At 39.6% G+C, this 12,771-nt stretch overlaps 1 protein-coding gene across 1 annotated transcript; it reads left to right on the top strand.

Moving 5' to 3' along the window:
* The first annotated feature begins 1,468 nt into the window (after positions 1-1,468).
* LOC109991605 (E3 ubiquitin-protein ligase KCMF1) lies at positions 1,469-12,560 on the top strand. Its single transcript, XM_020643935.3, has 7 exons — positions 1,469-1,622; positions 4,103-4,270; positions 7,258-7,397; positions 8,883-8,984; positions 9,831-10,011; positions 11,009-11,327; positions 11,575-12,560. Exons 1-7 carry the CDS (start codon positions 1,607-1,609, stop codon positions 11,900-11,902), a joined length of 1,254 nt encoding a protein of 417 aa, XP_020499591.1. The 5' UTR covers positions 1,469-1,606; the 3' UTR covers positions 11,903-12,560.
* The last annotated feature ends 211 nt before the right edge of the window (positions 12,561-12,771 follow it).

The following is a 12,771-nucleotide window of genomic DNA, read 5'->3' as shown; positions in this document are numbered from 1 at the left end:
TATGTTTTTTTTTAATTTCAGGAAAGACTTTGTCAGTCTCTTTAATAATTGTCAAATTGTATTTGTTGTGTTAGTTACAAAAGTAAATGAGTTTTGTTCAGGTATATTTCAAACCTAGAGGTGATGGGTATTGTGTTTGTTAGATCTACAGGGTATGACATGATTACTTACATTTAGCCGTATATGTCACATCAATACAATGGCCTATTTTTCAAATTTGGCTCGTTTCAGTTCAATGCTCTGATTTCTAGCCAGTCCTGGGTACTGTATTTAAATTAAAACAAAAAAGGAATCATTTAGCCAATTCAGAAAACATACTCACTGTTATGGAGCCCCATCAAGTGGCAGGTATATATATTGAAAAGGATAATTCACACCTGGTCAGAAATAAGGAGAGGGCACAAAATCGAGTAAATTAGGACAATATGTTTTCTAGAAGTTAATGATGGAATCATTGTTCTTATTGGGTTACATCTTGGTGCCCTTTCAAAGTCCTACATCACTTTATTCTATCCTTTTTATATCAGTATTCATACAGCTCTGGTTACTTTATTCCTGTTGTTTCTTATTCATCATTGCACGGTCACTTTATTTATCTCATTTTTACCTTTACAGTTATATTGCATATATTCGTTCTGTTGTTCCATTATTCACCATGCACCTTATTAACTTATCATTTAGTATTTAGCCTACTTGCACATAGCTCTGTATATATATATATATATATATTTCTCGTTGACTGCACATAGTTCTGGTTACATCTGTTAGTCCGATCACTGTCCACTTATATCTACTCTTTTTATATTTTGTATATAAAAACAACTTAAAGCTTAAAGTTAAGCTTTAAGTTGTATTTAAATTGACACTTTATATTTAGGTTAAAATGTTTCGTTTACTTGCACTGTTGTTCATTTACTACTCTGTGTATCTAATTTTTACCTTTACAGTTATATTAGTTATATTAGTTCTGTTGTTCCATTATTCACCATGCACCTGATTAACTTATCATTTAGTTTGCCTACTTGCACATAGCTCTGTATATATATATTTATTTCTCGTTTACTTCATATAGTTCTGTTTACATCTGGTCACTACTGAACATAGTTCTGGTTACATCTGTTTACATCTGTTAGTCCGATCACTGTCCACTTATATTTACTCTTTTTATATTTTGTATTTTAAGTTTAAGCTTTAAGTTGTATTTAAATTGACACTTTCTATTTAGGTTAAAATGTTTCGTTTACTTGCACTGTTGTTCATTTACTGCTTAAGTAAATTAAGTTAAGTTTTTTGAATTGAATTGAATATGTTTGGTAACTCTCAATCACCCACCTGCTGAGTCAACTTCAGCACTTTAAAAAAGAAAATAAATAAATGTGACAACAGCGCCCCCGTGTGGACAGACAGCGCGGCGCACCGGACGGTGACACAGCAGGAGGCGGAGGCGGAGGGGAGGGGAGGGGGGCAACGAGCCAGACCGGATCCTTCATGAGGGAAGAGGCCAGGGACAGCAAGCCAACCCCGGCTTCTCTTCTCTTCACTAATACTGTTCTATATTGCAAAGCAGGGGAGCCCTAGCAAGGGGCTGCTTTAAAGTGTTCATAGGATGTCCCGTCATGAAGGTAAGACTGCACCTGAGCACAGAGACGCTCACAAGTCGCTGTTTAGCGTTTTTAAAAAAAACGTAGCTAACGTTAGCTAGCCGAGGATTTCTTGTTTTTGCAGCCCACCCCAGCTAGCAGCAAAGGTTGCAGTGTTATTTCGTGGAGACGCAATTATGGCGGCCTGATACAATGCAGCTCATCTCAGGACATTTGCAATTGCAGTTTCAGGAAAAACAAAGCCAACATGAAGCAGCCTGCTGCCTACAATAACAAGGCTGACACAGACCGAGCTAACGATGCTAGGTAGCCTGTAGGCTAACAAGTAATGGGTTTTGTAGGTTAACGTTGACGAGATGGGGAGCAAAGGGAGGGGTGGTGGTGGGGGGGGAGTGCCGAGGATAGGAAACACAAGAGAGCAGTGAATCCCAGGTGGCGTTGCCGGGTCGAGGCTTGCCATAATCGTGAAAGTTAGCTTAAGTTTTAGCCTCCCTTCATGGTTAGAAGTTGGCCTTTTTTAGATTCCAGTTTTTGCAGCACATGAACACTCACCTCGTCCTTGTGATCAACCTTGTTGGGCTTAGTCCTTAGTGTCAAGTAGATGTCAGATAGTGTAGTCAGCGAGTAGTTACAGCTCTCCAGCCTTTTACAAAGTTAAGTAAGTAAAGTGTAACACAGCGGATTTATTGGTTAAATGAGTCCAAGCAGCGAAGGTGAGTGAGGCCTTGGGCGGCCTTTATTTTATATGCATGTGTGTTTTGTTTTTCCGCTTTGTTGTCAGTACAGTACGTGGAGTTTATTTATGCATGGGCTGTAAAGTTGTTACTGTCATTAAAGTGTCTGTAACAGCCCCTCAGTTGGCTCTGAGCTTTTTACAGCTTACTAGTTTTGAATGGTGAGAAGAGGAAGTTTAGACAGCCTGGTGTCATACAACACACAGAGACTGTCCCAGTCCATCAACAACTACCTCGACTTCACCACATAGGCTTCCTCTAAACCCCTACAGATATAGTGTGTATATATATATAGATATAGTGTGTATATAGATATAGTTTGTATATAGATATAGTGTGTATATAGATATAGTTTGTATATAGATATAGTTTGTATATAGATATAGTGTGTATATAGATATAGTGTGTGTATAGATATATATAAGTGTATAGACTTAGACAACGAATTAAAAATGTGCAGCTCAATTAGAAAATTCAAAAAAACTGTTCAAATTCAGGGTAATGGAAAAATATAAAACATCATTATGATAATGTTTATAACTATAGTTAATCATTTACGGAAGCTTTTCATTTTATTTATTTTTTTCCTTTTTATTGTTTTGATTTGGTTAACTGACAACTGTTTTCTGTTTTGTGAAATCTGGTTACTTTGTTTTGTTTTTTATGTTTTGATATACTGTGTAAATGAAATGTTCAAAGAGTAGGCTTAATAAGCCTCCGCTTCATCCTACACCTTTTCGACCATTTTTTAAATTATTTTATTATTATTCTTCGTGTATGTTCTATGCTTTGTGGTCATGGACTGAAATAAATATTTATTACTACTATTTGCTACTATAGTGTTGGAATAAAATCGGTGTAAAGGTTTCTTTATGAACGAACATGGTGTTATGGATGTAGTTCGATGAAAATGTGAATGGGGCAGAGGATTGACAGAGTAATAAACCTGTGATAGATTCAATATCACTGCTGTATTTAACACTGAGTTACACATTCAATCCTCAGTTTGGGGAAGAGTGTGTCAGAGGAGTGATGTTTCTTCCACTTTGCTTCTCTTTCTTTTTTTGGGTACTTAATTCGAGTGTATTTCCTTTAGTGGATATTGAACATAAAGAGCCAAACATCATTAGGTGACGTCAGCTCTTTCCTTTAACGTTCACTGTCTTTGCTTACAAGTATTAGGAAGACTATAAATATCATACAGTATTTAAGATTTGGGGCTCGGAGTGTTGCTTCATTTCTCTTATTTAACTCATGTTAGTTGTTGTTTTTTAATTCAGGCAACACAAGTAAGACTGCACATCTTTAAATGTAGGCTAATGATTTTTTCCATGACCACTAATCTGTCTGTTATTTTTCCAATTAATGATTTTGTTATTCAGCCTTTTAAATATCAGAAAATTTTGAGGTTTCACACTACAGATACCCCCTTTAAATATTTCATTTTGAATAACCTAATAAAAAATGAATAAACTAGAAATATTTTCGTTTAAGAATCAGCATTGTCTAATTGTAATGTGTTTTTATTTTGTTGTTATTCATGTTCTGTTTACCACCTTCCACCAAAATATCTGAAGACTTTTCATGCCATGATCGTCACTGATCTGTGAAGCAACCAGCTCATAGACAGAAATGATATGCATTAATAAATCCTTTAGCAGGCTAACCAACCAGACTTTAATCTGTCTCCATTGTTTGATGTAGAACCTTTATTGCATTTACATCTTCTTTTATGTCTGTATCTTTTCTTTTTTTTTCTTCCCCCAGGCGTGAGCTGTGATGCATGTTTAAAAGGCAACTTCAGAGGTCGACGGTACAAATGTTTAATCTGCTACGACTACGATCTGTGTGCATCGTGCTATGAGAGTGGTGCTACCACAACCAGACACACAACAGAGCATCCCATGCAGTGTATATTAACCCGAGTCGACTTTGGTGAGTAGAAGTTTTATTCTCATTCGTTTAATGATGAGCAGAGCACCTGTCCAGGTTGTGAAAATGTATCCAAAGTGTGATGAAGAGTCCTCTGAGTCGGCTCTAAATCAGTACTATATTTTTGTTCCATAACTATTTGTAGCATTCAATCTTTTTGGCAGATTTTGAAAGTACAGAGGTTGAACCAAATTTGCTGCTTCTTTCTAGTGACGTTTCAAGATTCCCTCTCAAACCAGACTCATGGAGTCTTTACTGGACAAATACAGATTAATTGTTAAAGATAAACAATGTTATCAAACAGCCGAGAATCTTTCTAAAATATTTTTTTTACACAAAATGTTCTTTTCTCTGTATTTCATTTCAGCAAATTTAGTTTAAACCAGGTTTAGTTTGCAATACAAACAATAAGATTTCTACAAAGGTTTTCCTTGATCGCTCTAAAACGTGCAGTTTTATCACACTATGCAATGCTCCAACTGTCCAGGGGGATAGCCTCAGATAGTCTTGCAGGTGATGAAGTGGAATGCGTGGGCTGGCATGGTTACACGTGGTCTGTGAGGTCTATTGAATGCAGTGTTGGCACTAACGCGTCACTAAGTAACAGGTTACTGTAACGCCGCTACTCTTTGCGGTAACTAGTAACAAATTAATAACTTTCCAGATACAATAACGCCATTATAATTACTGACGTTTAAAAGCACTCGTTACTTTATGTGAAGCAGACGACAGCAAGCGGGCGAGGTTACGCTGTCGTCGAGCACAGTGGCGTCCTGGGAGAAAGAACGTTGTGCGTGGTAAACATAAACAAACACAAACAGCTGATCGTTCGGCCCCAAGCTTTTTGTCTCGGAAATACCACATTATTTTCCCCCTCCTCAAGTTAAACGACAAGAATATAGCAGTGAGTTGTATCTGTGTGCAGGAAGGAAAACTTCTCTCACAAGAACAAAGCGCAGAGTTAAAGAACTTGCTTCCAGCTGTCAGGAAGCCCGGTGCTGCTGACACGGGAGACCAAGGAGGAGACACTCCATACGAACAGCCGGCTTGATTTAAAACACTACCTGCTCCGCCATCTGTAAACAGACGATAGACTGATAGACAGGTATGTTGTCGGCAACGTGCTTCATATGAACTGTCGAGTCTGTTGTCTTTAGAGAATTGATAAATAAACTACAAATTGAAAATTACTGTACGTTCTATTTGAAGCGTGGTCAACTCTGCCAAAGCAATACTAAATAATGTGAACATTAATATGAGGATTGAAGCACAAAAAGTAAGGCTCAAGTTACTTTCCCAAATAACTAGTTACTTTGTAAAGCAGTAAATCTGTTAGTAACTCAGTTCCTTTTTGATGGTAGTAACTAGTTACTCATTTTCAGTAACGTGCCCAACCCTGGTGTTGGTGAATGAACATTCAATTCAAGATTAATATAACATAATGATAGACAATCTTGCTCTCTGTATGCTGATATCATGCTCCTTAAGAAGTGCCACATCTGTCCCTTGTGTTGTGTTTTTTTTGACCAGGCACATCTTCGTTAAAACCATTCATTCACGGTTATCACTAAAAATAGATTTGGGAATGAAATTTGAGAAAGTAAGTTTTGTTTTGATAAATCATCTCTAAAATGCCAGTTTACTTCTGGTTAACTAAGTGTCACTATTTAAACATCAAACACACGTATTGGTAAACGCTGTTACGGTTTTCAGTTGCAAAATGTTAATGGCAGAATATTCCAGAAACAAAGAGAAAGTATATCTTAATTTAAAGAACTTTATATTTGTTTCATGTTAACAAGCCCTGTGGAAATCAGTCAAACAATCAAGCATGTATGAAAGGATAATGGTCTAATACAGACAGAACCCAGTCGGTGGCTTTTATAGCCTTCTAAGACTAAAACGGTTACAGTGTGCGTTATCTTTTGCTGGCACCAGCTTTTGTTTTCAGATCGCAGGCTGCTTTTAAATTGCTTTGATTGATTTGACCCAGGCTGCCTTAGGAGGTTTTTGGAGTGTGTAATGGGGCTTCTAGGTTTCATTGATGTCTTCATGAATAAAACATTTTGTTGTGGCAGCAGTTAGGAAGGAGAAATCCTAAGTGGACCGTACTTCCTGTAAATTCAGTGACTAATCATTCCAAATGAACTTAGAAGTACATTACATGTTGTGCTATTTCAAATAGTATCTTACAAAGCCTTTGATTGAATGGAACATTTATTTCCTGCTAATTTTTCATCCATTAGTGTCCCCGAAATATGTTAGGACTTAATCTCTCAAACTTTGGAAATGCTGTTTTACAAGCTGTTGAACAACAAATACAAACTGTGAAGCACGGGGTGCAAGCTCAGAGAGACATTTTCATTTTGAGTGGAATTTGTGTGTTTCCTTTTGTGTGCCTGTTCTATGGTGGCTCTCATAAGTGACTGATTTTCTACTATATGACTGGCTTTAATGATATAAAAGTTTTTTTTTTTTTGATTGGGTAAAAAAATGTCCTTGGAGCTGTGTGTTAGATGTTTGAAAAGACTGTTGTGTTATGAGCTACTTGAACGCTCTAGCTGCATGCAGTGGACTCACAGGTGGTTTTGTGTGAGTTGGAAATGTTCTCATTTTATAGTTTCTTTTACAGTGCAGCAATACTTAGAAATCTGAAAAATGCCGTCTTTAATGAGGTGTCTCTCATCGCCTTTATCTGTCTGATTTGAACCTGTTTTATGATTTGACTGTTGGAAGATTTAAAAAAAAAAAATGACTTTAACCAGGATGTAACCACAACTTTCAGTTTTTTTCATTATTATTTAATCAGTAACCACTGCTCTTGATATTGAGATTTTAGTCTCCGTCTTTGCCTTGCATCATTCTGTGACAGCCGTGATACAGCTGAAGTCCCATGTTGTAGAAACACTGCAACACAGGCACCTGAAATTGACTTAGAGTTAAAACGAACCAGAACATTGATTTCTATGTGCATCGTTTTCCCCCTGCAGACCTGTACTACGGTGGAGAGGCGTTCTCAGTCGAGCAGCCCCAGGCCTTCACATGTCCCTACTGTGGCAGGATGGGTTACACAGAGCTCTCCCTGCAGGAGCACGTTGCTGCAGAGCACACAGAGACCTCAGTAGAAGTGGTAAGTTGGTGCTGAAACTTCACACTCGGCCAGCTAAGAAACCTCGACAAGGTGTTTGCTCATATATCAACGTCTGGAAAGATCTACGCTTGCGTTGATTTTTTTTTCCTTGCATGCAGCTGACTGTATTTCACAAAGAAGTGAATTCAGTCTGCGTCAGAGAAAAGTCCCTAATATAAGAGGACCCTGTAGTGTGTTTATACCTGTTTATTTGTCCTGCTTGACAGTGTCTCAAATGAAGCATAGTTGTGATGTCAGCTTGTGACCTCATGTGATGTTCGATGCAAAACGGAGGGCATTGATAAACAAGAGCTACACAGTCTACCTGACAGCTGGTCGACAGTGCGGAGACATTGGCCCACACACTATAACATTTTCATAACTCGTAAAACATGTTCCTTTTTTTTTTTTTTTTTTTTTGCGATTCCTGTTCTTTCAAGACATACTTTGGTGTCCATTCAATTCAGCACCATACATAAATGAGATAAACATGGAGTTGTTGTCGAAAGAGGTCTAAACTATTAACATTAAATATGTTGAAGTGATACATTTAAAGTTGTTGAAATAGGTTTTGAGGAGTTAAAGTTGATCTAATGTAACACTTTTTGTGTGTTAGTTCAGGTTTTTTTTAATCTGATACCGACTGAACCATCTGAGAAAAAGAAATGAAGAAGTGTGAACACGTTTTTTTATAATCAAAATAACATGTTAATTTATTACAGAAAGTGTATCTGACTAAAAGATCAAATGTACTGTTGACTTCACTCTTGATTTGTTGGTTTATATAAGTTACTGTTAGAGACTGCTGGTCGTGTTGAACATGCCACTGTTGACAGACATAGGATGAACTCCTGTCATTGAAATGTTTTCATATTCTCTTTAGAGTCAATGTCACAATGTTGGAAAGATGATTTAGTGACTTTGAGTAAATTGACGTCAGGTAAATGAACAATGTGTCTTCCTTGCAGCGGAATTTAACATTTAGAATATGTTAAGCACATCTTTTTTAATTATTATTTTTTTAAGATTATATTTTTTGGGCTTTTGCCTTTTATTTGATAGGACATTGTTCAGAGCAGGAAATCAGGAGAGAGAATTGGGAATGACGTACAGAAAAGGAGCCATAGGTCGGACTTGGAGGATTATAGCCTCCGTACATGGGGTGCAACCTAACCATTAGGACATCTGCGCCCCATGTTAAGTACATCTTAAGTGTACTTTAGTCTATAAGATGACTATCATATTGGTGATACTGGCGCTTCCTTCAGCAAACTGTCAAAGCTGTAAATCAACCTCAGCCTTTAAATTCACTTCATACCTGCTGGAGCTTCCAAACACTCAACACTCATGTTTAAATATGGCATTTGCACAGTAGATATTTACCAATCTATGTTTGTTCAGGAGGACCCGGCACCGACCGGTGAGTGTTTCATGTGCTGTGAAGTGTGCTGATATTAACACGTGCACTCTTTTTCTGTCTCCTAGATCTGCCCAATATGTGCAGCACTGCCAGGTGGCGATCCAAATCATGTGACAGACGATTTTGCTGCTCATCTCACACTTGAACACAGAGCACCCAGAGACTTGATATCCTTTTTTGAAGGCTGTATTTACTCCTCCCAACTAACGATCACAACCTGGCTGTGATATTGACTTTAAAAAGAAGTAAATACCTCAAAGTTTTTATGAAGGATCCTGGACTTCCAAGTGTTACAAACCAATATCGTGGATATTAAGGGGATGGTTCAGTATTATTGAAGAGTGGTTGTATGAGATACTTGTCAATAGTAAGTGTATTACAGACAGGAGAGCTCGGCCCCTTTGTTGAGTAATCAATAGGAGTGCGGTTGTTTGATGGAATAGTGCTACCCATCGAAATGTGCCACCAAGCGGCTCTGTACAGTAAAGGAAGCATTTTTTGACAGGGGCTAGTTGTCTTTTGAGATATGCTTCCCCTGAAGCCTTGATTTACTGTCAGCAAGCATCTTAGTTTTAGCACTTCAGCACACCACATACGTCTTCATCTGCCTACACTGTCTGCAATTCACTTATAGTTATATTGTGAATTTTTATAATACCCCATCCCAGTTTGAGATCATTTTAATCAACAGATGTTTAAAGACTGTCTTCCTGACACGCCACAGTAATGGCTGAAAGGTTTGTTTGCAATGTGGATTCCCTCTTCAACAAGTACACATAGCCTTTTTTTGATAAAGTAGACATATCATGGGGTTGGGTTGTGCTAACCGTAAACCTACCTTGAACACACATTTCCCTTTGGCTTTTCTGGTTTTCCAATTTAATTTGTGAATATTGAAGGAGGTCTGCAAAACAGCAGTAAAGGAAAAGACTCCAAACAATGCAGGCAGCAGAAAATGTGTTGGGGAAATAAAATCTATAGCCCTGGATGTTTTCCTTAACTGCTAGCTTCACGATGAGTCAAGTGGGGTGCGGCATGTGAGGAGGATGTTTCACCCTGGGCGTGGGCTGGGAGGTCCAAGAGCCCGAAGGTCTAACATGCACTTCACCAGCAGCACCACAGGGGGGCTCTCAACCAGTCAGAGCTCCTCACAGAGCTCCAACTACAGCAGAGAGGCCATGGACCCCATAGCAGGTCAGTCATACCGCACACCAACGAGCACATGGTGAACTCAGGCTGACACGTGTGACCCAGACTCTACAGGGTTTATATAGAAGTCTGAGAAATAGTCTTGTTATTACAGTCAGGAATTAAACAATTATTTTCAGGTAGATAAACTCATTGTGATCCAGCTGCTGCTGCTGCAGGAGGTCCAGGGCTCAGCACTGGATCAGGCATGTGGCCCCGTTATAAATAGACACATTTAATGAGTTGTCTTTCTTTACACACATAAATTGCAGTAGCATCATTATCACACATTTAGCCATTGTTTTAGTTCACACTTAAGAGTGGACAGGATAACACAAGAATTGCTGGTGTGGAAATTCCTTGTTTAGAATTCTATAATATTCTAAATCTGGTCCAGCGCCGCCTGGTATTCGCCATGTCAGCTCCAGCTGTGCTCTAATGAGGACAAGTCTGCCTCACCAACACATCAGCAGCCTCCTCTCTAATGACCCTTACACCCGCTGGGCAGTTGACCAGACTGTTCCGGTTTGAGCCCAAATATGGTCTAAGACCACACAGAGGTCTCACTAAAATTCTGTCCTGGCTGACAAATGCTAGTTTTAAAGCACACCAGTGCAGTTTAGTTTGGATGATATTATTGAGAATAGTTGAGATCCTCTTCACATCCCTCAGCAATTAATCAGTAGCTCTAAAAAAAAAAAAAAAAAAAAAGGACTGTAATAATATGATCAGATTTTTTTTTTTTGACCAGATGAAATGATTGGACAGCCTACCGGTCTGTCTACCTGTAATCATTTCCCCCATGTGTTGTTTGCCTGTGGACTTATTGCACATTAGCAGTTTTTCAAGCTAAAACCAACATCTTTGCCATTTCTGTCAAAATGTAGATCACCTGTATCATTTTCTTGAAGTTTCCGACCTCACCTTTAAATGGAAAAGTCTTAACAATTGTTGTAATCTGTAATCGGACTTTAACACTCATGTCTTCTCCATCCTCCATCAGAGCTTCTGTCACAGTTGTCGGGGGTACGGCGTTCAGCAGGTGGTCAGCTCAGTTCAGGCCCCTCGGCCTCTCAGCTCCAGCAGCTTCAAATGCAACTCCAGTTGGAGCGCCAGCAGGCCCAGGCGGCACGTCAACAGTTAGAGACAGCCCGAAACGCCAGCCGGGGAGGCGGCCGAGCAAATGCAATCCTCAATACAAATTCAACCGCCACAAACCCCAACCCCAGCGCCAACCACAATACCAACCCCAGTCCCAATCCAGGTCAACCTGAGTCCAACACACAGCATTCTTCACATAGCTCCCAGTTTCTACTCAGCAGGTCAGTTTGAGACTTGTATCAAATCAAATGTCAACAGGAATATAGTTTTACTTTTTTGTAATTTTTATTTATTAAGCAGAATCTGAGTTGTGCAGAGTAACAACAAGAGGAAGTTGTTTTCAGAATCATTTGATGGATAGTTTTTGTTTTTTTTGTGATCACCCTTTTTTCCATCTGTCTTCCTCCTCCCACCTTAATATTCTTTACATGCACCTTCATCTCATTACTCTTCAATCTCTTCACGCAGGCTGAGCGAACCGCGGCTCTCTGAGGCCGAGCGGCAGGCGTGCGAGGCCCAGTGGGCCGACAGGAGTCTGTTTGTGACGGAGCTGCTGCTGTCCACGCTGCTGCACGACGAGGATGCCTCGGCCTCTTCCTCCGAGGACGAGGACGACTGTCATGGCTCGTTGCGGAATTTCGCCGACTTCGAGTCCATGGGCTGTGTTGAGGTCATGACCTTAGACGTGGCACTGGAGAACCTGAACCTCAAGGAGACGACCCCCGCTACCAAGACGACAAAAACCACGACTAAAACGGCACCAGCTAAGAAAGAGCCACCTGCTCCGCCCCTTTGATGACATGGCCGCTCCCTCCCCTCAAAACACCATTGTAACTGGCTGACTGTCGAGTCAGTCCGACTGCCAATGGATGACAAAAAAAGACTGCAGTTCTTTTTGGCTTTTTTTTTTTTTTTTTTTTTTCTCAGTGATTGTCATTTCAGCTCTGTCGCTCCCCACTCGACCCCCATGTTTATTGCGTTGTGTACATTGAATAAAAGTAGTGAGACGAGAGAATGTGAAAGCAAGCAAGGGTGGTGGATGCGTGAGAGAACGAGAAAAAAATAATAATATAAATATATTATAGAAAAATCTATATGAAAGTTGATAATCATTTCCACGTAACCCGTGTTTCCTCTAGCAGAAAGCGTAGTTAGCCGTTTTTAAAGAGACAAAACACGTCACACACTCAACCCAGGAGAGGAGGCGGACAGAAACCTCTCCGATAAAAAACGCTGCTGTGTATTTATAGTTATTAATTAAAGAAGTGCTTGGATGGTTTACCACAACTTAAGCATGAGCTTAAATCACTATGTGCCCATTTTTAACTGCACAGTCACTAGGCGGGGAGGTCTTTGTCTTTTGTTTGGACACCTGAGTTACTGTAAATTAATGGTGCTGAGTGCCACATCGTTGGCATATCTGCACTACACACACACACACACACACACACACACACACACAAACAGACTGATGGCTGTGTTTGGTTACATTCATGTCCAGTCTCGACCCGCTCTCCCCCTTGTGTGACATCACCTGTTTTGGGTCATGTGACCTTGCTTTATATCGACTGTGGGCACTTTGGTTTTGAATTGCATATCCAGTGTCCATTTGTGTACACTACAGATGCTCTACAAAAAGGCGATACACGACTTGGAGGCAAACGG

Source organism: Labrus bergylta, chromosome 2 (genome assembly GCF_963930695.1).
Source record: "Labrus bergylta chromosome 2, fLabBer1.1, whole genome shotgun sequence".
In the NCBI taxonomy this organism is placed as follows: Eukaryota; Metazoa; Chordata; class Actinopteri; order Labriformes; family Labridae; genus Labrus; species Labrus bergylta.
The sequence above is the reverse complement of the archived record's forward strand: the minus strand, read 5'-3'. Positions and strand labels throughout refer to the sequence as shown.